The following is a 26,402-nucleotide window of genomic DNA, read 5'->3' on the forward strand; positions in this document are numbered from 1 at the left end:
GGGAAAAGGAACTTAAATATGATTCCCCAATCAGAGGCAACTAGCGACAGCTGTCTCTGATTGGGAATCGACAGAACCCAACATAGAAATACGCCCCAAAGCAAGGCTATACCAAAAACATAGAAAATAAACTATAGAAATGCCACACCCTGACCAAAATAGAAGAGTTCACCTGGTCAGGGCGTGACAAAGATAAATATATACTGCTCAAAAAAATAAAGGGAACACTAAAATAACACATCCTAGATCTGAATGAATGAAATCATCTTATTAAATTATTTTTTCCTTACAAAATTGAATGTGCTGACAACAAAATCACACAAAAATAATCAATGGAAATCCAATTTATCAACCCATGGAGGTCTGGGTTTGGAGTCACACTCAAAATTAAAGTGGAAAACCACACTACAGGCTGATCCAACTTTGATGTAATGTCCTTAAAACAAGTCAAAAGGAGGCTCAGTAGTGTGTGTGGCCTCCACGTGCCTGTATGACCTCCCTACAATGCCTGGGCATGCTCCTGATGAGGTGGAGGATGGTCTCCTGAGGGATCTCCTCCCAGACCTGGATTAAAGCATCCACCAACTCCTGGACAGTCTGTTGTGCAACGTGGTGTTGGTGGATGGAGCGGGACATGATGTCCCAGATGTGCTCAATTGGATTCAGGTCTGGGGAACGGGCGGGCCAGTCCATAGCATCAATGCCTTCCTCTTGCAGGAACTGCTGACACACTCCAGCCACATGAGGTCTAGCATTGTCTTGCATTAGGAGGAACCCAGGGCCAACCGCACCAGCATATGGTCTCACAAGGGGTCTGAGGATCTCATCTCGGTACCTAATGGCAGTCAGGCTACCTCTGGCGAGCACATGGAGGGCTGTGCGGCCCCAAAAGAAATGCCACCCCACCACATGACTGACCCAACACCAAACCGGTCATGCAGGAAGATGTTGCTGGCAGCAGAACGTCTGTCACGTGCTCAGTGTGAACCTGCTTTCATCTGTGAAGAGCACAGGTCGCCAGTGGCGAATTTGCCAATTTTGGTGTTCTCTGGCAAATGCCAAACGTCCTGCACGGTGTTGGGCTGTAAGCACAACCCCCACCTGTGGATGTCGGGCCCTCATACCACCCTCATGGAGTTTGTTTCTGACCATTTGAGCAGACACATGCACATTTGTGGCCTGCTGGAGGTCATTTTGCAGGGCTCTGGCAGTGCTCCTCCTGCTCCTCCTTGCACAAAGGCGGAGGTAGTGGTCCTGCTGCTGGGTTTTTGCCCTCCTACGGCCTCCTCCACATCTCCTGATGTACTGGCCTGTCTCCTGGTAGCACCTCCATGCTCTGGACACTACGCTGACAGACACAGCAAACCTTCTTGCCACAGCTCGCATTGATGTGCCATCCTGGATGAGCTGCACTACCTGAGCCACTTGTGTGGGTTGTAGACTCCGTCTCATGCTACCACTAGAGTGAAAGCAACGCCAGCATTGAAAAGTGACCAAAACATCAGCCAGGAAGCATAGGAACTGAGAAGTGGTCTGTGGTCACCACCTGCAGAACCACTCCTTTATTGGGGGTGTCTTGCTAATTGCCTATAATTTCCACCTGTTGTCTATTCCATTTGCACAACAGCATGTGAAATGTATTGTCAATCAGTGTTGCTTCCTAAGTGGACAGTTTGATTTCACAGAAGTGTGATTGACTTGGAGCTACATTGTGTTGTTTAAGTGTTTCCTTTATTTCTTTGAGCAGTGTGTATTGTTTAACTCGGCAGCTGTTGTAACTTGATCAATCGAGCTTGACAACAGTTCATTCCTGTATGCAATCCTGGCCTAAGATTTCCAATGATTATCACACTGTAGATTCAGCCCACAGAGCACAATGCAGCCAAAAGAAACATCCCTGGAGTGGTATTTTAAGAACTGCTCAGTCTTTGAAGATACTCTGTCGAGTCTATGGGTAACATTTTGAGAGGACTTGACCGTGGCCCTGTAGCGCTGTTTAATTCATCAACAAATACTAAAAGGAGGAAAGAGCCAGTAGAGCAGCGAGCAGCGGCATAGTCTGTCATTGTTCAGAGACAAAGCGGCGTGACAAACTACCGACAGACTACTGTATCACCCTCTGAATTAGTACAATACTTAACAAGATCATATGTCAGCTTGATTCGCCGAAGTCAACTCTCTTCGGCACAGTCAATGAAACCAATTATGCTTATCGGTGAGACATGCGTTTTGAAATTAATATTTTGGGAAGGGGGAAAAGAGATGTGCCTCGATGTGCTGAACGTCTCACTTCAAATCAAAATCAGTTGGACTCACCCAGACAGCTTCCTGACGTTCAGTCCAGTTGGACGAAGCACTCAACAATCCCCAGAGGAAGTCTCTGCTCTCTCCACTTTTTCTCTTCTCATCTTTCTCTCTTCTCCTCCTTTTTTTCTTCTTCTCCCAGGCAGAGATGAGGCTTTTAGTTGTTTTAGTGATTGTCAGATGTACCTACATAGGTTATTGCAATACAACATTTGCACAACATAAATTTGTCTCAAGATATTTGCATAAAACTTCCAACAGATTATCTTTTAATAATGTGCAGTGTGTCCTGAAAGAAAGCCGCGCCCTAAGGCATACAAACAGCCCTCAGAAACAGATGGTCTGTTATGATACACACATTGTCGTTATATAAGCTTTCTGATCCTAGTGTAGGCATGCTAAGCTATTTGAACATCACAGCAAAGGCTACATAACATCAGCATGCTCAAACACCAGCCACTTTTTTAATGAAATAACTTCCTTAGACACAGTCGATATGACATACCTAATTTCTCAGGCTAGCAGCTGGAAGGGAGGCAGGCTGCACGAAGCAGGCAGCAATCAGCATTCTCCCGGGGCGGTGCAGGCTACAAACAGAAACAGGCGTTGTTGTGTTGCCCGCAGGCTGCACTGGGCTCCGTTTGTTCCGCTGTTTAAACATGCTAACGGTATTCTCTAACGGACGCTCCCTCATTAACGGGAGAACACACCGGAGCGATGCGGCGAGTGGCGGGGAGCGGCCGGGAACGCTGAATGGCAGGTGTGACATTTCTGACAGCTCGCCGTCCGTCCCAGGTGTCCGTCCATTTCCGTAGACGAAGTCTGAGCGGAACAGGCTGGCCAGAACACAACACAGTCAGAACACAACACAGTCAGAACACAACACAGTCAGAACACAACACAGTCAGAACACAACACAGTCAGAACACAACACAGTCAGAACACACACATTTATATGGTCTCACCGGAAGACCATGCAGGAATCTAGTAACTGTAAATAACTAAAAGGGAAATATTGCCAACAAACTTTTCTTTCATGTCTAAAGTTGGGCATGCAAAGCATGTTTGGTGTTTGATGTTTTCAATATTGGTGCCAGTGTATGCGGGGTCAGACGATCACATCTGCAAACACACCTTCAGTACAGTATATGTTTGTTTATATCCATTTCCCACAGTGAATTGTACCCTGTTTATTGTGTGTGTGTGCGTGCGTGTGTGCGTGCGTGCGTGTGTGTGTGGTTTGAGCTTCAACCTGTTCTCCTCTTCTACTAGCCTTTGGGGAGCCTCTGTTCTCAGGTCCTAAAACAATAGAGCTGCTATAGTACATTGGGCTACAGGAATACACAAACAATTAAATATTCTGACTCACAGTCCGGGTAAAATCTTATTATGGAAGGAAATATACAAATACAGAAATAACCTCCCTTGAGGCTCTAGTGTGTGACTAACCTGAATTAATAACACAACATTCCAACATACTCAGATTACAACCATATCTCCTCAGGTTTTGGATGGGAGCAAACACTTGCAGACAGTCAGAGAAGCAAACCATTGACAGATCTGAAAATCTGTTGGGAGAAAGTGGCTTGAAACAGGAAGTGTTCAGACAGCCCTATCCACTACTCCTGTTGTTGTCTGTGCTGTATAGAAGAGGGCGTTTTAGGACAACAGAATGTCCATGACAGCAGAGAGACAGAGACAGAGACAGAGACAGAGACAGAGAGAGAGAGTTGAGAAGATGAAAGGTCCAGTGTTGCCAACATCTGGTCAGGGTATCATGGCAACCACATGCATAATCTGAACCGGAATTCAGAATTATCCAGTGATCCACACTAAACGCACAAACACACACTCACACAGACAGAGGAGGACCATCTGCCTGCTTCACCTGAACAAACACACCCACACACGCTCGAGTGCACACACAAACACGCACACACACCCTCCCACCTGTCGGCTGTCACAACCATATAGGTGTGAGAGGATCCACAGAGAGAGCAGTCTCCTGGTGTTTTGTGTGTAGTCTATTGTCCCTGACAGTGACACTGGTCTGTGTAACTGGTCATTGAAATAGCCTGCAGGTAGATAACTAGGATTACTGTCACTACTACCCTCTCAGAGGTAGCTCTGACCTGGGGTCCGGTGCTGAGTGGCAGGCATAGACTCCCAGGACCACTGCCTGATTATAATACACCCTCTGATGTTCCTTTCAACCACCACTTCTAATCTGTCGGTGTGCTAATGGTCAGACTTGACTGGGAAAGGCAAGAATGTATTTTTGCTATGCATTGGGCTGTAGAAGGAACACATGAGAATAACATAAATCAACGGCAGACAGCGATCCTCTATTTCTTCTATTGTAAAATGACTGCTGTTTGGCCCGAAAGCCACTTCCCATTATATGTGTTGTAAATACAAATCATTGTGAGGTCCGTGGCCTATTATTTTCTCATTTCATTGTAAAGGGAGGTTGGGCTCACAGAAAGCAGCCGACAGGGACATCAGTTAAACAAAGCACTGACTTTTATTACTTTTAGTTTGACATACAAAGCTTGTCTGTTGTTGTATAGAGGAAAAGGTGTTGTGTTCCTCATTCAGCTTCATCGATCGTTCCTCTCCAGTGACAATGAACGTATTGATGCAGCTCACTGCTTCTCAGATCTCATGGATTTATTTGAAACTTTTCGACATTTAGTGAGACGGGGCAGGCTAGTTCAGAAGCATAAGGGATTCTGCCCTCAGTGTCTACAAGTAGACCTCCATTACCACACACACACAGGTAAACAGGCACACACACGCCCGCATGCGCACACACACACACTGCCTTCTCGTCATCCACCCAGCTTGCGGATAGCTTCTCTACTAGTAGCTACTTCAGTATGGAAGACAACAGCCCTCGGTGGAGTGGTAGAGGTTTGAAACGCTGTAAGACCAGGAAAAATCTATGAAAGAAATGTGTTATGCTCAAAACTGACATAATTTGTTTTGCTGTGTGTCAGGAAAAGTGATTTGCTGTATTGATGGTTTAATACAGAGAGTAAAGAAAAAGGAAAGTCCGCCATCTTGGGTGTAGGGAAACGTGTAGAGATTCAGATTGTCAGAAACAACTTACAGCATACCGTACAGGGACAGGTGGGAGGGATGGGTACAGGACTGACAATGTTACATTACACTTGTTGTCATTGTGTCTTTGTCCTCATAATTTAAAATCAATAAACGGAAGTCGTTTCAGGAAACTAGACATAAAGTACCCCTCAAACGTTTGGACACACCTACTCATTCCAGGGTTTGTCTTTATTTTTACCATTTTCTAAATTGTAGAATAATAGTGTAGACATCAAGCTATGAAATAACACACAGAATCATGTAGTAACCAAAAAAGTGTGTAACAAATCAAAATATATTTTATATTTGAGATTCTTCAAAGTAGCCACCCTTTGCCTTGACGACAGCTTTGCACACTCTTGGTATTCTCTCAACCAGCTTCATGAGGCTGTCACCTGGAATGCATTTCAATTAACCTGTTATGACTAGGGGGCAGTATTTTCACGGCCGGATAAATAACGTACCCGATTTAATCAGATTATTACTCCTGCCCAGAAACTAGAATATGCATATAATTATTGGCTTTGGATAGAAAACACCCTAAAGTTTCTAAAACTGTTTGAATGGTGTCTGTGAGTATAACAGAACTCATATGGCAGGCAAAAACCTGAGAAGATTCCAAACAGGAAGTACCCTCTCTGACCATTCCTTGGCTCTGTTTATTGAAAACGTAGGATCTTTGCTGTAACGTGACACTTCCTACGGCTCCCATAGGCTCTCAGAACCCGGGAAAAAGCTGAATGATGTAATTCCAGCCGCTGGCTGAAAAACATTAGCGCCTTTGGTAAGTGCTCTATCAGAGGACCATCAGACTGAGGCTCGTGCACGAGGGGATCCCATGTTTTTATTTTCTCTCTCTTTGAACGTAAACACGCTTTCCCGGTCGGAATATTATCGCTTTTTTACAAGAAAAATGGCATACAAATTGATTTTAAACAGCGGTTTACATGCTTCGAAGTACGGTAATGGAATTTTGAGAAATGTTTTGTCACGAAACGCGTCGGGCGCGTAACCCTTATTTACCCTTTCGGATAGTGTCTTGAACGCACGAACAAAACGCCGCTATTTGGATATAACTATGGATTATTTGGGACCAAACCAACATTTGTTATTGAAGTAGAAGTCCTGGGAGTGCATTCTGACGAAGAACAGGAAAGGTAAGACCATTTTTCTTATAGGAAATGTGATTTTGGTGAAGGCTAAACTTGCCGGGTGTCTAAATAGCTAGCCCGTGATGGCTGGGCTATGTACTTAGAATATTGCAAAATGTGCTTCATCCGAAAAGCTATTTTAAAATCAGACATATCGAGTGCATAAAGGAGTAATGTATCTATAATTCTTAAAATAATTGTTATGCTTTTTGTGAACGTTTATCGTGAGTAATTTAGCAAATTGTTAGTAAATTCCCCGGAAGTTTGCGGGGGGTATGCTTTCTCTGAACGTCACATGCTAATGTAAAAAGCTGGTTTTTGATATAAATATGAACTTGATTGAACAGACATGCATGTATTGTATAACATAATGTCCTAGGTGTGTCATCTGATGAAGATCATAAAAGGTTAGTGCTGCATTTAGCTGTGGTTTAGGTTTTTGTGACATTATATGCTAGCTTGAAAAATGGGTGTCTGATTATTTCTGGCTGGGTACTCTGCTGACATAATCTAATGTTTTACTTTCGTTGTAAAGCCTTTTTGAAATCGGACAGTGTGGTTAGATTAACCTCTCTGGCGCATGTGGGACGAATTCGTCCCACCTACGTAACAGCCACTTCAATCCAGTGGCGCGATTTTTGAATCGTTTGAAATACTATTACTTCAATTTCTCAAACATATGACTATTTTACAGCTATTTAAAGACAAGAATCTCGTTAATCTAACCACACTGTCCGATTTCAAAAAGGCTTTACAACGAAAGCAAAACATTAGATTATGTGCAGGAGAGTGCCCAGCCAGAAATAATCAGACACCCATTTTTCAAGCTAGCATATCAGTATTTTCACGGCTGGATAAAAAAATGTACCCGATTTAATCTGGTTACTAATCCTACCCAATAACTACAATATGCATATACTTATTATATATGGATAGAAAACACCCTAAAGTTTCTAAAACTGTTTGAATGGTGTCTGTGAGTATAACAGAACTCATTTGGCAGGCAAAACCCTGAGACAGATTCTGACAGGAAGTGGATACCTGATGTGTTGAATTGACTTTAAGCCTATACCATTGAAAAACAAAGGGGCTGAGGAATGTTTTGGCACTTCCTATTGCTTCCACAAGATGTCCCCAGCCTTTACAAAGTGTTTTGAGTCTTCTACAGTGAGATCTGACCGAAGAAGAGCCTTGGAACGGTGATGGCCCATTAGACACCTGGCGTGCGAATTGATGGTGGGTACTCTCATTCCGAAACGTTTTAAAAGAGAACCCAATGGTCCGCCTTGAATTTTATTCATGTTCTGGTTAAAAAAGGCCCTAATGATTTATACGATACAACGTTTGACATGTTTGAACGAACGTAAATATATATTTTTTCCGTTCGTGAAGTGAAGTCCGGCTGGCTTAGATCATGTGCTAACAACACGGAGGTTTTTGGACATAAATGATGAGCTTTTTTGAGCAAAACTACATTCGTTATGGACCTGGGATTCTTTGGAAGTGACATCTGATGAAGAGAATCAAAGGTAATGGATTATTTACATAGTATTTTCGATTTTAGATCTCTCCAACATGGCGGTTAGTCTGTATCGCAATGCGTATTTTTCTGGGCGCAGTGCTCAGATTATTGCAAAGTGTGATTTCCCAGTAAGGTTAATTTTAAATCTGGCAAGTCCATTGCATTCAAGAGATGTAAATCTATAATTCTTTGAATGACAATATAATATTTTAGCAATGTTTTCTAATATTAATTAATTATTTTGTTGTCATGACTTGACTGCCGGTATTGGAGGGAAACGATTTCCTGAACATCAACGCCATAGTAAAACGCTGTTTTTAGATATAAATATGAACTTGATAGAACTAAAAATGCATGCATTGTCTAACATAATGTCCTAGGAGTGTCATCTGATGGAGATTGTAAAAGGTTAGTGCATAATTTTTGCTGATTTTATGGTTTTGGTGACGCCTGTCTTTGAATCGACAATACATTACACACAGCTATTGTCAATGTACTCTCCTAACATAACCTAACTTTATGCTTTCCCCGTAAAACCTTTTTGAAATCGGACAACGTGGTTAGATTAAGGAGATGTTTATCTTTCAAAGGGTGTAAGTTAGTTGTATGTTTGAGAAATTTGAATTTTGACATTTATTTGGTTTCAAATTTGCCGCTCTTGAAATGCACCTGCTGTTGATAGGGTGCGCCACGGGTGGCACGCTAACGTCCCACATAGCCCCAAGAAGTTAACGGATTCATCTGAACACGCTGCAACTGGATCTTTAACTTTTGAAAAGAAAACTCATTTTATGAACATCACCAATTGTACATTGTACAATTTCTCTTAAATGACGATAGATAAATGTCTGGTTCTTTTTTCCTGACACCTTAGGCTCATGTACTTTGACGTGAAGTGGTCAAATTAGCGCTCTCTTTTCATTTTTGACCTTTAATCCCATAAAAATGGCCTTAACTCAAAAAGCGTTGAGTCCTCGACTCCATCTTGTTTGGGGCCAACTGCCCATTATGCCAAACCTATGCTCGCCAAGTTTCGTCTTCGAAGTCTTTTCCGTTTAGGAGAAAAGGCCACGTCGTGAATCGTGATGTTTTGTACATTTGCAATATGATCCATTCGCCCTCTGCTGGTATTTTCCGGGACAGATGAAAAATGACCAAAATTAGAAAATTTTATAAAACGGAAACCGAATGTCCGAGAGACTTCGTTCGATGACTTCCCGGAAGATCCGGCCCCGGTGCACAGCCCGGCACCATCCGCCAATTTTACAAACGTTCGCGGACGTCTAGTAAGGGACGGTACATTTGCAATATGGACTTTCTCATCAACCATACAGCAAATGCCGAAATGTGCGCTTGATGTATGTAGGTGTGTACAAACTTTGTGTTGCTCACCACTTTCTGGAGGACCGAGTTTGAAATCAGTGGAATTAGAGTATGATAGCTAAGGGGATGGAGAAAACAGCTGTCTTCAAACTAAGGGCAACCATGGCATCCGTGATAGAGGGAGAAGCGTCGATCCATGTATACGGTTAAGATAGTTTAGCTAGCTATATTTTCAGATATTACACGTTTGTAATTTAGTCAGAAAGTCATTTTCATTTCAAGTTAAAGTGCTAGCTAACGTTACGTGTATGATCTGTGTAGTAATATTATTCGTATCTCAGAGCCATTTGCTTTGCGAGTTATAGCCTAATGTTAGCTAGCTAACATTGAACCTGGTTGGTTAGCTACCTGCTGATTCATGCAGGGTAGTAATGTCATGAGTTGTGATTATGGTTCATTGTTTAGCTGTCTTAACAGAATGTTCATGATGTCACTGCAACAACTGTTGATAGACGTAGTTGGTAAATTCGCTCTGGCTATCTACTCCGATTTCAGGGCACTCTCATCTCAATGAGACAGAGAGCAAAATAACTGACGGATTTACGAACGCTCAACACCTGCTGAATATGGCCAGTATCAGTAAACGTTGGCAAAAAAGCATAATTAAGTATTTGCCAGCAGCACATTTGAAGTCACCAACGATCTGGATAACATAAAAACAGCCTAACCAGCTCTGCTAGGGTAGTAAAATTGTCAGAGTGAACTCACTTGTGTCTGGTAGTAGCTAGCAAGCTAGCCAACGTTAGCTTGGGTGCTTGACGGCTGTTGTATGGACAGAACGCTCGGATCAACCCAGTGTGCGCTCTGAACGCTCCGTGAGCGAAACGCTCTGAATTTACGAACGCTCAGAGCACACTCTGGCACTCCAGATTAAATTTACGAACACATCCATAGTATAAACCAGCCTTTAGTCTTGAAATCTTTGGTTGTTTAGTACATGGCCTCACATGCGAATCGGTAAAGAGATGGGTGTGAACAATACCAAACGGTGTAGACAAAGGAGAGCTCTCCAGTAGGTGTACCAAAACATTCAAAGGCCAAGTTTATTAACTTTCAAAGCAGAATTACTTTCCCAATGTTCCTCAACTGTAGTGTATGATATACCATTTTCTAGCTTTGAGTCACTACTTTTATCCAATATAAAAAACACAATTTCGAATTTTGCTACAGAAGTCCAAATTGAGCCGGTTGGTCACAAATATAGTAATAAACAAAAACATGAAATTGGTGTCTGTGTTGTATCTTAAAAGCACAAGCAACACATCTGCACATTTGCAAAACATTCCTTTATTATAAATAAATCATTTGTATAAAAACTGGCATGCTTCAACCAGGGCATTTACAGATTCACAAGCCAGAGCTACCCATCCAGTTAGCCATTCGATACAAGAGACAAACTTTCCGAGTATGCAAGGTCGCACGACAGATGGGACAAGAATGAAAAAATCTTCACAACCACAAAAATACTTACAAGTAGAATAACAATAAACATCATGGTCAATTCTCATAGTTTCTTATGTTTTCTCTTTTAAATATTTTTTTTTTTTAAACTCTTTAAATGACTTTTTATCTCCCATATACATCTCCCACATGTATAACTTTTACACTGTTTTGTTTTGTTATGTTTTTCTTCTTTTTTATTCATTTTTTTTTCTCTGGACCATAGAGCCTGCAGTGGATTTTTTTAAACCGTTAAGTCTCTTTTTTTCACGGTTAGTTCAAAGTTTATGGCAGGACCGTTGTGCTGTGATTTACAGGAAGAGAGCGAACGGGGCCCACTGATTGGTGGTTGGTCTTTGTGGTCCCGCCTCTCTGGTGGTGGGTCGCTTTGATGCTTTCAGAACAATATAAAATGTCTCATGCTTGGTTAGCGGTGGCGGTGGGAGTTCCATCTCTCTGTCCATCTTTACGTCCGTCAGTCCATCATCTATCTGTCTGAGTGACAGCTCCTTTCCTCAGCTGTTCTCGCCCCTGGGGACCCTCCCTCCACTTTGGTGCTGTTAAGACGTTCAGATGGCATGATTACTGTAGCTGACATATGTTGTCTTAGTTGATGAAGCTGCCAGGGGGAAAAAGAGGGGAAGAGAGGAGAGGAAATCTATCAGGAGATCTATATTTCCTATTGAGTGTAATATTAGTGCACACCTGCATCTGGGGTCTGAGGCTGTGTTTGTCAAGTCCATTATGTTACATGTCCCCTGTAGCTGTTGGTTGTAAATGTCAGTTGTTTTTAAGCGACCATGGACCGCTGGCGCTGAGCTATCGTCAAGACGGTACCCTGTGCCCGCCTTGATTAGGAGGATTTTAAAGGAGACAATATGTCAAACTGTAAGAATCAAAACTGTTCCAACAGTTTCTTCTTCACACAACACAAACCCTAGGCAGTTAGCATTTGAAAATAATGTCTCAGGCAGAGTGTGGTTTGTGAAAATTAACTCTGTGTGCATACGTGTGTACGTGTGTGTGTGTGTGTGTGTGTGTGTGTGTGTGTGTGTGTGTGTGTGTGTGTGTGTGTGTGTGTGTGTGTGTGTGTGTGTGTGTGTGTGTTATTCTAGCCGACTAAACTGCTGACTGCAAGACTTCTGGGCGTTCAGGTCTGTAATGAAGAAATAGTTAAACCTGCTGCAGTTCAGAACACAGAACAGAGTAAACGAAGCCTAATTACTCCAAACACTCCAGAACCGTTTAAACCTCTCAGAACACCCAACTCTGTGATGAAATAAATGTTTTAAACACCCACTGAACATTCTGAATCTCCACTGGTGAATTAAAACATTTTCCAGGTCGTAGTGTCGATGAGGCAAGACTGGCTCCTCGCACAACAAAGCTTTGACGTTTAAGTAAGCTGCTCCACATAGTTAAGCTGAATGGGAAGCTCATTTTAACACTCTGTATGGAAAGTAAACAATAGTGCTCAAAAAACAGGTTGCAGCACTCAAGCTGCTCTATCAAGAACATTGTTTACAATTCAGACGTTACAATATCTGTTATTAAAAGTACTGATATTTGAATGAGAGATATGAAACAGGGTCTTACATGTAACTACTGTTATACTGTAGTAGTAGAGATTATCAAAATGTTGGTTACATCAGTGTAGTTGTATAGATTCTTTCTGTTGTGTGTAATTGTAGATCTATAGATTTGGGTTTTTTTCTATGAGTTTAGGTGTATAGATTGTTAGTTATATTAGTGTAGATCAGGGATCATCAACTAGATTCAGCCACGGGTGGATTGTTTTTGGAGCGGATGGTCGGGGGGACGGAACATAATTACAAATTGACCGCAAGAATCCCAAACAGATATGTTTGACTAAAACATAACAATTTCAAATCTTGTTTACATTTGTATATGATCACGTGTCTCTCTATTATGCGTGGGAATACTTGGGGTCAGATTTCCCAAAAAATGTATTACTGGTAGCTGATTTCCTGGTGTTTTGACAGTCTTATGTCCAACAACGAAAATTCAACAAACACTTTATTTGTAAAAAAAAAATTTTAAACTTGGGGGGCCAAATAAAACCATTCAGCCCATGGGCCGTCAGTTGGGGAACCCTGGTGTAGATGTACTATATATGTGTATACTGTTACTATAGGTGTATACAATATATCATTAGATATATAAGTGTATCATGTATAGGTTAGTAAAGGTGTGTTCTTACTCACTGTTGGTCTCCATGCTCTCACACAGCTCCGTCTTGACCTCTCCGTTGGGCCGTTCGCCTCCCTTCTGCAGCTTGCCTGACATGGTGGCGGCGGTGACGATGGCCTTGAAGCTGCGTTTACGCTTGGGGATGTTCTGCTCCGGGTGAAAGATGATGACGTAGACCTTGGGCATATACAACATCCCCAGAGAGACAGAGGCGCTGAGGCTGAGCGAGATAGTCAGGGTGGTGGTCTGGATGTACATCTGGTGAGGGGAGAGAGGCAGGGGGGAGGGAGGGAGGGAGAGAGAGAGAGAGTAGAGGCATCAACATACTGTAACCACTGTACACCGACCAATCTACGCTGATACAAACCATACGCTGATACAAACCATACGCTGATATAAACCACACACTGATATAAACCACACGCTGATATAAACCATACGCTGATATAAACCATAAGCTGATATAAACCATATGCTAATATTTACCATACGCTGACATAAACCATACGCTGATAACCCTACAATGGCTACTGTACAATGTCAGAAAGTATAATTGACAAAACCCCTATGGTATCATATCACTGAGTGGAGGCTTCATCAGAAATAAACACAAACCTGCGCACGCACGCACACACACACACAGACACAAACACACAGACCCCTCCACCATCGGAAGGATTCCTCTCAAAGCGCAGCCACTCATCTGTGTCCATCCCTGACTATAGCATGGTGTAGGAATCACAGCGAGCAGATGGCCAGTCACGCTTCTACAGTCACAACAACACAACACAGTCCCGGCTAGCCAGCGTAGCACTCCGCTGAGGAGGAAAAACAAAGCAGGGCTCCACCACCCGCTCCCTCGCCAAGAGAGAACAGGCGTGAACAGATTACACATGTTGACAGTAATACCAATTTACAGTATATCCTCTCTAATGAGAGCATCCAGAAAGAAGATAAGAAAAGGCTTAGACGTTGAAGTGTGTGTGTGTACATGTGTGTGTGTGCGTGTGAGTGAGTGTGTGTGTGGGGTGGTAGAAATTATCCAAACATTATGTTGAATATAATAAACTAGACTCATCAATATGACTCCATTATCATGTGAATGCTACAGTAGATGTCCATAATCGTGTCCAGTGGGTATCGCCAAGGTTGCGAACCTTGCATCACCACTCGGAATACTATAAGATGCATGTGTCTATGTTTACCGTTATGCAATTATTAAGAGGCTAAGGGACAAAGGAACTAATGTCTTGCAATCAATGTCCTAGCATTTAATGATTCAGTTAACCTTGATTCAGAGATGCATAGTTAGACCAAGCATATAGAGTGGCTTGCGAAAGTATTCACCCCCTTGGCATTTTTCCTATTTTGTTGCCTTACAACCTGGAATGAAAATAGATTTTGGGGGGTTTGTATAATTTGATTTACACAACATGCCTACCACTTTGAAGATGCAAAATATTTTTTATTGTGAAACAAACAAGAAATAAGACCCAAAAAAACTTGAGCGTGCATAACTATTCACCCACCAAAGTCAATACTTTGTAGAGCCACCTTTTGCAACATTTACAGCTGCAAGTCTCTTGGGGTATGTCTCTATAAGCTTGGCACATCTAGCCATTGGGATTTTTGCCCAATGTTCAAGGCAAAACTGCTCCAGCTCCATCAAGTTGGATGGGTTCCGCTGGTGTACAGCAATCTTTAAGTCATACCACAGATTCTCAATTGGATTGAGGTCTGGGCTTTGACTAGGCCATTCCAAGACATGTAAATGTTTCCCCTTAAACCCCACGAGTGTTGCTTTAAAAGTATGCTTAGGGTTATTGTCCTGCTCTTGAAGACTGAAACAGGTTTCCCTCAAGAATTTCCCTGTATTTAAAGCCATCATTCCTTCCATTCTGACCAGTTTCCCAGTCCCCACCGATGAAAAACATCCCCACAGCATGATGCTGCCATCACCATGCTTCACTGAAGGGATGGGGGATGAGAGGTGTTGGGTTTGCTCCAGACATAGCGTTTTCCTTGATGGCCAAAAAGCTCAATTTTCGTCTCATCTAACCAGAGTACCTTCTTCCATATGTTCGGGGAGTCTCCAACATGCCTTTTGGCGAACACCAAGCATGTTTGCTTATTTTTTTTCATTAATAAATGGCTTTTTTCTGGCCACTCTTCCATGAAGCCCAGCTCTATGGAGTGTACGGCTTAAAGAGGGTCTATGGACAGAAACTCTTTGAAGGAGCTTTGCAGCTCCTTCAGGGTTATCTTCGGTCTCTTTGTTGCCTCTCTGATTAATACCCTCTTTGCCTGGTCCGTGAGTTTTGGTGGGTGGCCCTCTCTTGGCAGGTTTGTTGTGGTGCCATATTCTTTCCATTTTTTTAATAATGGATTTAATCGTGCTCCGTGGGAAGTTCAAAGTTTCGGGATATTTTTTAATAACCCAACCCTGATCTGTGCTTCTCCACAACTTTGTCCCTGACCAGTTTCTTGGTCTTCATGGTGCCACTTGCTTGGTGGTGCTGCTTGCTTAGTGATATTGCAGACTCTGGGGCCTTTCAGAACAGGTGTATATATACTGAGATCATGTGACAGATCATGTGACACTTAGATTGCACACAGGTGGACTATATTTAACTAATTATGTGACTTCTGAAGGTAAATGGTTGCACCAGATCTTATTTGGTGGCTTCATAGCAAATGGGGTGAATACATATGCACGCACCACTTTTCGATTTTGAATTTTGTTTCATATTTTTTTAAAGTAATATTTTTCATTTCACTTCACCAATTTTGCCAAGCCCTGTCCATAGAGAGCCTTTCTATTTCTCTATTTGGTCAGGTCAGGATGTGATTTGGGTGGGCAATCTAGTTTTCTTATTTCTTTGTTTGGCCGGTATGGTCCCTAATCAGAGGCAGCTGTCTATTGTTGTCTCTGATTGGGGATCATACTTAGGCAGCCCTTTTCCCACCTGTGATGGTGGGATCTTGTTTTTGTGTAGCTGCCTGCGAGCAGCCCAGAACGTCACGTTTCCTTTCTGTATTGTTTTTGGTTTCACTTTGATTAAAGGATGTGGAATTCCATGCACGTTGCGCCTTGGCTTATTTACGACAGTGAGTTTGAAGACAGCGAGCGTGACAAATTTGGACAATTGTCACGATTATGTATAAGAACGGACCAAGGCGCAGCGTGAATATCGTTCCACATATTTTATTATAATGTGAAACTATGCAAGACATACAATAAACCATAAACAAAACAACAAACCATGACAATGAGGTGCTACAAGCACTAACTCAAAATAATCTCCCACAAACAAAGGTGGGAAAAACAACTACTTAAAAAACCCCAACATAGAAAAACAGAAACTAGAACCAAACAACATAGAAAAATAAAACTAGAATAAACCCCCCCAGTCACACCCTGACCTACTTTACCATAGAAAATAAGAGCTCTCTATGGTCAGGACGTGACAACTATTTTGTGTATATCCGTTACATGAAATCCAAATAAAAATCCATTTAAATTACAGGTTGTAATGCAACAAAATAGGAAAAATGCCAAGGGGGGTGAATACTTTTGCAAGGCACTGTATGCTATGTATATTGTGAATAACATTTACCATTAGACATTTCACCAAATAATAATAAGTAATATTAATCAGAAATGTGAGGACTACGGTTCGTATCCATTTAAAAGTAACCATAATTATTACAGTTACACAATAAGAATACAATAAACAAATGATAGACACCAGAAATCTTCTCATTAAACAATAATACAAAATAATAGTCTTAACAGCATAGAAAATCCACCACTATGACATACAAACGTACATCAGGAGATCGGTTAACCAATGACTACATAATCTAAGTTTAAACCCATTTTGTAGTCTTCCAAGAGTGCCAACTCCCTGTATCGCCTATCGTCTAATTAACATCACTTTGCACGGCCCAAAACATTCCAACAAAAAGCCTACAACTTCACAGGCATTCTCTAATCTAATCACCACACCTCAACACTGTGTTGATCCTGTGTCGCTCCTCTCTGAACTATCCGCCGTCAAGCGTACAGAGTAACACAGTTTCTCTGTAACAATAAATCCATAGCACTTACAGTATAATGAAACATAGCTCTTTATGAACTCTTGAAACAATCCAAACATGGCAATTTAATTCACACAGTAATATAAATTTAGTCGATTCAAGTTTCATCAGTCTTCACCTCTCCTGGCTTCAGTGACCCTAGGACTTCTGTGAGAATGTCTCTTCATCGAGATTGTCACAGATACGGTGTGTTTGACCCCTATGATAGCCCACAGATGGTCTGTCTTTCAAACAATGCCATAAATCGTGATTGAGTCATCACACTGGGCCAGCAAGTTGCTAGAGGCATCTTCATCACTGGCCTTCCTCCTCGTTCATATTTGTTCACTCTCTATTTTCCACTACGTGTGAATGTGTACATAATGCATGCGTGTGTATAGTGTGCTCTGACAATGTACTAACGGTGTGGACTGGTACACATCTCTAGGCAGGCCTTGAGGCCTGCGTGCCACGACTTCGGCATGGCAGCAGTATTATCTGTGTGTCAGTGTGTGTCAACTAGCGTTAGTGTTATAGGTGTGAGTTAGCTAGAGGGCTAATGTGATACTCCAATAGCCGTTACAGGATCGGTACTGTTTGGTGTAGCACAGAATTTTCAACCAACCTTATCTTCATTCGGCCGAACATGTATCTTCTTAAATGTCCATGACCAGTTGCAGGTAGATGGTTTGAACTTAGAAAATGCTGTGTTATTAAAGTAAATACACGTTTTGCTCCATGAAGTAATCCAACAATGTGTACGCCGATATCTTCTCTATTTCAAAAGATACATGTTTAGCCGAATCGAGAACGAAGGTAGTATCACCAAGTTAAGGTAGGTCGAAAATTCTCTATGCTACACCAAACACGTCACGTCTAATGGTGCATCACATTGGCCCGTTTCAATCTGCTAGCAGTTTTATGAGCATGAAAACAATGTAAACCATATCCTATATCCATGGCCATCTCAGTCACCAGATCTCAACCCAGTTGAACACTTATGGGGAAACTTGGAGCGGCGCCTGAGACAGCGTTTTCTACCACCATCAACAAAACACCAAATGATGGAATTTCCAATGGAAGAATGGTGTGAGTGTAGAATCTGTGTGAGCAGCTCTTCAATGCCAGCTGTGTGACTCATACAGCAGGTCACCCTGTTAGCTAAGCTCTCTGTCCCTGTGACATCCCTTTCCTCTCACATCAGCTCCGGAGAGAACATATCGTACCAACACAACAACAGCTGCCTAGAGGGAGAATAGGCTAGAGAACACATTATAGGGCATTTATGCAGTAGGTGCTACTCATACAGCCAGACTAAGGTAGGGAAGTATCCTACCAAAAAAAGACCATTTAATTCAAAGTGTCACTGTCTCCCACTGACATTGACGCATGACTAAAGGAAATGTTGATTTAAGTGGAAGTTAGGATTCACTCCATCTTAGAGCAATACTTTTGGTGCACTATATGTGAAGAATAGGGTGCCATATGGGATTGGCCCCAATTCCCTCTTCAGTGACTCATCAAATGCTCATTCGACGACATGGACACTCAACTCCTAATATCTGATCTGAGTTTATCTTCACAGCGGTTATGTGTTATCTACTTTAATAGGATATAGAGCAGCTTAAGCTGTAGATTACAGCAGAAGGATCCCTGGGTGAACGTGGGCAGAGAGATCAGAGCACTGACAGGACGGTGTGTACATACAGAGAGTGATCTCCTCCGATGAGAGAAAGAGAGAAGAGAAACGGAGGAGAGACAGAGGGGAGGAGGGAGAGAGGAGAAAGAGAGAGAAAGAGATAAAGGGAATAGGGGAGAGACGGAGAATGAAAAAGACAAGAGGTAGAATGACAGTCAAAGAGGGAGAAAGAGAGAAAAAACAGAGAGCGAGAAAAGAAAAATAGAGCAATAGAGAGAGGTATTCCTCAGAGCACTAAGCCCTCCATTACAAAAGCAGCACGTCTGGAGATAGCAGTTTTCATTACACTCTGCTGAGAGCAGGAGGATCCACCCAGCAGATGTATTTAACCTTTATTTAACTAGGCAAGTCAGTTAAGAAAAAAAATCCTATTTATAATGACTGTCTGACACCGGCCAAACCCTAAGCCGGACAATGCTGGGCCAATTGTGCACCACCCTATGGGACTCCCAATCACAGCCAGTTGTGATACAGCCTAGAATCGAACCAGGGTCTGTAGTGACGCCTCTAGCACTGAGATGCAGTGCCTTAGACCGCTGCGCCACTCGGGAGCCAGCAGATGTTTGCTGTACAGCCACATGCACGCACACACAAACACACACTCTCCCGCTCTCTCTCTCTCTCTCTCTCTCTCTCTCACTCTTTCTCTCTTTTTCTGTCTCTCTCCATCCCTCTCTCTCTTTCTCTCCTCTCTATCGCCCCTCCATCTCTTCCTCGCTGGGAAGGTATGATAGGTGGAAATGGTAAATATGTGCTTTAGTGGGGCTGTGAATAGGGCAATTAGCTCCACTCTGCTAGCCACCACTGCTCTCCTTCCTATTGTATAAAGCTGTCTTTAGAGAAGTCAATACTCTAGGCTTTGTGTCATTACCTCCATCCAAAACCATCACTTAAACCACAGGGTTGGGGAGCAATGGATTACATGTAATCCATTGCATGTAAGAGCTTCTTTTTTTTTTTTTTACTGTAATCCATTACGTTACAAGCAAAAAATATTGTCATCAGATTACAGATACTTTTGAAAAACTAGACGATTACTTCGTGGATTACTTTTAAATTCAGAAAGGATGTTTGTGGAAAACAATCTTGACACTTCTCTGCTTTCTCAATTACTTTTAAATCAGCATTGAAGTTTAAGTTTGTTACACCTGGGCAAGTCTGACCATAAGTCAGAGACCACTATGATTACACACCAAATGCGTTTGATGGATCGTGGGAAAAGAGCAGGAATAGGCTTTTGTAGACTACAGTCCAAAATATGTCTTCCAATGGTGCGGCTGCTGTCGGCATCCAAGATTATCCAACTTGAATAAACGCTTGGAGGTAAGGACAGCAGTGGTGTAGTCTACGGCGATACAGATATCACTTATTATTGATATCTACATTGCGCATTGATGTGAATCACACTGCTGCTCTTATATATATATCCATGGATTCTTGAAGAATAGAACTTATAAATGCCTCATGAGCTTAGTTCAACTGTTGTAACCCATCAGAACCCAAAATATAAGCTTGTTTTACTCCAATGTCTGTAAACATTGTAAATATAAACAAACCCTGTATACCGTAATTTCCGGACTACTAAGCGCACCTGAATATAAGCCGCACCCACTGAATTTAATTGTTTTTATTATTTTGAACATGAATAAGCCTCACATGTCTATAAGCCACAGGTGCCTACCGGTACATTGAAACAAATGAACTTTACACAGGCTTTAACGAAACACGGCTTGTAACAAAAATAAATAGGCTTTAACGAAACACGGCTTGTAACAAAAATAAGCAGTAAGCAGTAAGCTTTAGTTGTCTTTTTGCGCTGAGTCAATTCCTCACGCTGCTGTTTCCAACGTCTTATCATTGACTCATTAAGACCAAGCTCCCGTGCAGAAGCTCTATTTCCTTTTCCAACAGCCAGATCAATCGCCTTCAACTTGAAAGCTGCATCATATGCATTTCTCTGTGTCTTTGCCATGATGAGGGTGACAAAATGACTACCGTAATCAGAATGATGGGAAGTTTGAGAGTGCTCAATTTAATCTAAACAGTAAACAAAAAAGTTGTTTGACCTTAACCCGTTCGGCAATTTCATTGGTCTAATGAAAGCTTCATGCCACCAAAAAACTGAGCACGTCACAGAATGTGTTTTTTTGGAGAGAAAAAAATTGAAACTGGGAAAAATCCATATATTAGCTGCGTCATTGTTTAAGCCGCGAGGCTCAAAGCGTGGGAAAAAGGTTGCGGCTTATAGTCCGGAATTTACGGTAACCTTATAACATGGTTAAAACAATACGTTTGATATCATGGATGGTCAGTCCTTGCATCCATAGCTCTGTCTATTCATCTGAGAGTGGTTGCATTTCTCCAGGCCCATCCCTCTGCTTTTTACCAAAACAGAGGCGGGGCATCCGTTTTGTTATTGTTTCATCTGTGGATTTGCCCTTTAAACAGCTGCATATTTTCAAGATATCAAAGTGTCACCAACAAAGAGGTAAACAATAGGTCTATAGTAAACACATAATATGGCATTCATTTTTCACATGTAAATAGCACTTTTCAGTAGTGCTCAAAGCATGCCATTCCATGAGCTCAGCATTTATTTTTCAACTCAAATCAATAAGCCCAATCAGTCCTCCATGACAACAAAATCATAATCAACAGAGTAGGGCTGGCTAATAAGTCCTTAGTTTTGGGGTTATGCTCAGGTAAAAAAAATTGGCTAATCTATACTTCCATATTTCCAAGTCCTATTCTTGAGGATCAAGGGGTATAACATTTATTGGAATGACTGGAATTCTGATAGACTTTGGTTTTTAATATAAAGATATCATTTAATCATATTATTATATGTAGTAGAAAGCGATGGGTGAGAAGAAGCCTACGTAACCAACCTATAAAGTAAAAATGAACATCCATATATGGCCAGCTATGTAAACTTTAACATTGATTTATCCTACAATAGATGTCGTTCAATTGCTAACATACATTTGTGTCTTCTTCTAATGCCTCTTAAGGAGAAAGTAATCTAAAAGTAACAGAATGTAATCAGATTATGTTACCGAGTTTGGGTAATCCAAAGTTACATTATAGATTACAATTTTGGACAGGTAATTAGTAACTGTAATGCAGGTATTCCCAAACTGGGGTTTGAAAAAACAACACAATGTCAAATACAGGTAGCCTAGTCAAAAAATGAACATCCAATCACATTAACCATTACTCTCTAGCAGGAATTCCACTAACGGTCCGTATGTAGCCAAACGAGGCTGCTGCTCATGTTGGTGTCTGTACTGATGTCGCAAAAGCCATGACAGGGAGACATACAGTGGCTTACGAAAGTATTCACCCACCTTGGAATTTCTCCTATTTTGCTGCCTTACAACCTGGAATAAAAATAGAGTTTTTTAAGAGTTTGTATCATTTGATTTACACAACATGCCTACCACTTTGAAGATTAAACATATTTTTTATTGTGAAAAAAACAAGAAATAAGACAAAAAAACTGAAAAATTGAGAGTGCATGACTATTCATCCCCCTAAAGTCAATACTTTGTAGAGCCACCTTTAGCAGCAATTACAGCTGCAAGTCTCTTGGGGTATGTCTCTTTAAGCTTGGCACATCTAGTCACTGGGATTCTTGCCCATTCTTCAAGGCAAACTGCTCCAGCTCCTTCAAGTTGGATGGGTTCCGCTGGTGTACAGCAATCTTTAAGTCATACCACAGATTCTCAATTGGATTTAGGTCTGAGCTTTGACTAGGCCATTGCAAGACATGTAAATGTTTCCCCTTTAACCACATGAGTATGCTTTAGCAGTATGCTTAGGGTTATTTCCTGCTCTTGAAGACTGAAACAGGTTTCCCTCAAGAATTTCCATGTATTTAGCGCCATCAATCATTCCTTCCATTCTCACTAGTATCCGAGTCCCTGCCCGATGAAAAAATGGGATGGTGTTCTCGGGGTGATGAGAAGTGTTGGGTTTGTGCCAGACATAGCACTTTCCATAATGGCCAAAAAGCTCAATATTAGTCTCATCTGACCAGAGTACAGTTGAAGTCGGAAGTTTACATACACCTTAGCCAAATACATGTTCAGTTAGGATCACCGCTTTATTTTAAGAATGTGAAATGTCAGAATAATTGTAGAGAGAATGATTTATTTCAGCATTTATTTATTTCATCACATTTCCAGTGGGTTAGACGTTTACATACACTCAATTAGTATTTGGTAGCATTGCCTTTAAATTGTTTAACTTGGGTCAAACGTTTCGGGTAGCCTTCCAAAAGCTTCCCACTATAAGTTGGGTGAATGTTGACCCATTCCTCCTGACACAGCTGCTGAAACTGGGTCAGGTTTGTAGGCCTCCTTGCTTGCACACGCTTTTTCAGTTCTGCCCACACATATTCTATAGGATTGAGGTCAGGGCTTTGTGATGGCCACTCCAATACCTTGACTTTGTTGTCCTTAAGCCATTTTGCCACAACTTTGGAAGTATGCTTGGGGTCATTGTCCATTTGGAAGACCCATTTGTGACCAAGCTTTAACTTCCTGACTGATGTCTTGAGATGTTACTTCAATATATCCACATAATTCTCCTTCCCATTGATGCCATCTATTTTGTGAAGTGCACCAGTCCCTCCTGCAGCAAAGCACCCCCACAACATAATGCTGCCTCCCCTGTGATTCACGGTTGGGATGGTGTTCTTCGGCTTGCAAGCCTCCCCATTTTTCCTCCAAACATAACGATAGTCATTATGGCCAAACAGTTCTATTTTTTGTTTCATCAGACCAGAGGACATTTCTCCAAAAAGTACGATCTTTGTCCCCATGTGCAATTACAAACTGTAGTCAAACTTGCTTTTTTATTTGGCGGTTTTGGAGCAGTGGCTTCTTCCTTGCTGGGTGGCCTTTCAGTTTATGTTGATATAGGACTCGTTTTACTGTGGATATAGATACTTTTGTACTTGTTTCCTCGAGCATCTTCACAAGGTTCTTCACTGTTGTTCTGGGATTGATTTGCACTTTTCGCACCAAAGTACATTCATCTCTAGGAGACAGAATGCATGTCCTTCCTGAGCGGTATGACAGCTGCATGGTCCCATTGTGTTTATAAGTGGTTTAAAGGCACAGTCAGCTTAGTGTATGTAAACTTCGACCCACTGGAATTGTGATACGGTGAATTATAACTATAAAAATCTGTCTGTAAACAATTGTAAAAATTACTTGTGTCATGCACAAAGTAGATGTCCTGACCGACTTGCCAAAACTATACTTTGCTAACAAGAAATTTGTGGAGTGGTTGAAAAACGAGTTTTAATGACTCCAACCTAAGTGTATGTAAACTGTAGAACCATTTACCAGTCAAAGTTTGGACACATCTACTCATTCCAGGGTTTTTCTTTATTTTTACTATGTAATACATTGTAGAGTAATAGTGAAGACATCAAAAATATGAAATAACACATATGGAATCATGTAGTAACCAAAAAAAAGTGTTAAACAAATCAAAATATATTTTATATTTGAGATTCTTCAAAGTAGCCACCCTTTGCCTTGAAAGCTTTGCACAATATTGGCATTCTCTCAACCAGCTTCATGAGGTAGTCACCTGGAGTGCATTTCAATTAACAGGTGTGCCTTGTTAAAAGTTAATTTGTGGAATTTCTTTCCTATTTAACCAAGTTCATATTATGGCAAGAACAGCTCAAATAAGCAAAGTGAAACGACAGTCCATCATTACTTTAAGACATTAAGGTCAGTCAATCTGGAAGATTTCAAAAACCATCAAGCGCTATGACGAAATTGGCCCTCATGAGGACCGCCAGAGGATAGGTTCTCTACAGTTAACTTGTCCCAGTGCTGTTGTGCTGCCAAACTTTTCGGTTTTTACTTTTAAAAGATTTACCAATGTCTTAGTTTTTTCCTCACTCAACTTTTTTCATTCAACTTTTTCACCCAGGACGCTATATCTGAAAATGGTTCTACAGGACCTCCACCAGCCGAAGCTAAGTAGTAACATCAACATTATGCCATCTAATTGCAGTCGCTGTACTCATAATATACAGGAGAACTATCGCCTTATGGTGAGAATAGCAGTGTTGCAACTACAGCTTCAGATGCAATCGTTAGGCAATTTAAGTGTAGGAAAGTATGAAACAGCGTCTGTGCCACCAGTAAGTACAGATAGTAGTATAAATCCCCCACCAAAATACATTTGATTGATTTGATAGTGTTAACTGCACCTCAGACTGCTGCCAAAATAAATGCTTCACAGACTTCAAGTAACAGACACATCTCATAATCAACTGTTCAGAGGAGACTGCGTGAATCAAGCCTTCATGGTCGAAGTAACCACTACTAAAGGATACCAATAAGAAGAGAATTGTTTGGGCCAAAAACACAAGCAATGGAGATTGCGTGTGTAAATCTGTCCTTTGGTCTGATGATCCAAATTTGTGATTTTTGGTTCCAACCTCCAACCTAAGTGAATGGATGAACTCCACATGTGTGGTTCCCACTATGAAGCATGGAGGAGGTGGTGTGATGGTGTGGAGGTGCTTTGCTGGTGACACTGTCAGTGATTTATTTAAAGGCACACTTAACCAGCATGGCTACCACATCATTCTGCAGCGATACGCCATCTCAACTGGTTTGCGCTTAGGGGGGCTATCATTTGTTTTTCAACAGGACAATGCCCCAAAACACACCTTCAGGCTGTGTAAGGGCTATTTGACCAAGAAGAAGAGTGATGGAGAGCTGCATCAGATGACCTGGCCTCCACAATCACCCAACCTCAACCCAATTGATATGGTTTGGGATTAGTTGGACCGCACAGTGAAGGAAAAGCAAGAGTTCAGCATATGTGGGAACTCCTTCAAGACTGTTGGAAAAGCATTGCTCATGAAACTGGTTGAGAGAATGCCAAGAGTGTGCAAAGCTTCATCAAGGCAAAGGGTGACTACTTTGAAGAATCTCAAATCTAAAATATATTTAGATTTGTTTAACACTTTTTTGCTTACTTCATGATTCCATGTGTGTTATTTCATAGCTTTGATGTCTTCACTGTTATTCTACAATGTAGAAAAACTCTTGAATGAGTAGGTGTGTCCAAACCTTTGACTGGTACTGTACTTGCAAAAATATACAAATGTTGCACTGAAAAATCAACCCTAGCTAACACTGGCCAATTGTCTGTGCAACTACTATTGAGAGTTGTTCAATATGTGATGTCATTGAAACTCTGCACTTGTTACACTACAGAAGCCGAACCCTCTACACATGGCAAGTGTGTGCCATCTATTTGTGCAACCTCTGTCTAGACACAGATGTCAATTACATCATATGATCATAAGATCATATCAACATCAACAATGAAGTGTATGTTTATAAAGACTCTAGGGTATAGACGTTGTATCACTTGTCTATAGTGTGTACCCTTGGACAGAGTGTTAAGCTTCTCCATCACATGGTCATTACCACAAGGGGAGTATGAGAAAGGGACCGTGCATGTC

At 41.5% G+C, this 26,402-nt stretch overlaps 1 protein-coding gene and 1 long non-coding RNA gene across 3 annotated transcripts in view; both read right to left on the reverse strand.

Moving 5' to 3' along the window:
• Window positions 1-2,409: 2,409 nt before the first annotated feature.
• Window positions 2,410-2,920, reverse strand: LOC115180394 (uncharacterized). The gene is made up of 2 exons (XR_003873069.1): window positions 2,810-2,920; window positions 2,410-2,490 (listed from the first exon to the last, which is right to left on the reverse strand). It is a non-coding gene; the product is annotated as an uncharacterized LOC115180394 (long non-coding RNA).
• A 7,812-nt stretch (window positions 2,921-10,732) lies between these two features.
• Window positions 10,733-26,402, reverse strand: part of grm8a (glutamate receptor, metabotropic 8a) — a 276,591-nt gene continuing 260,921 nt past the window's right edge. The window contains exons 10-11 of one of the 2 annotated variants that reach the window (XM_029742256.1): window positions 13,131-13,374; window positions 10,733-11,524 (exon numbers count right to left, since the gene is read on the reverse strand). In XM_029742256.1, the coding sequence (XP_029598116.1) occupies window positions 11,475-11,524; window positions 13,131-13,374 (294 nt within the window). In that variant the 3' untranslated portion in view covers window positions 10,733-11,474. Of the gene's footprint in view, window positions 11,525-13,126; window positions 13,375-26,402 lie in introns of both variants that reach the window. The other variant, XM_029742258.1, reaches the window with a different exon arrangement.

Source organism: Salmo trutta, chromosome 40 (assembly GCF_901001165.1).
Source record: "Salmo trutta chromosome 40, fSalTru1.1, whole genome shotgun sequence".
Lineage (NCBI taxonomy): Eukaryota > Metazoa > Chordata > Actinopteri > Salmoniformes > Salmonidae > Salmo > Salmo trutta.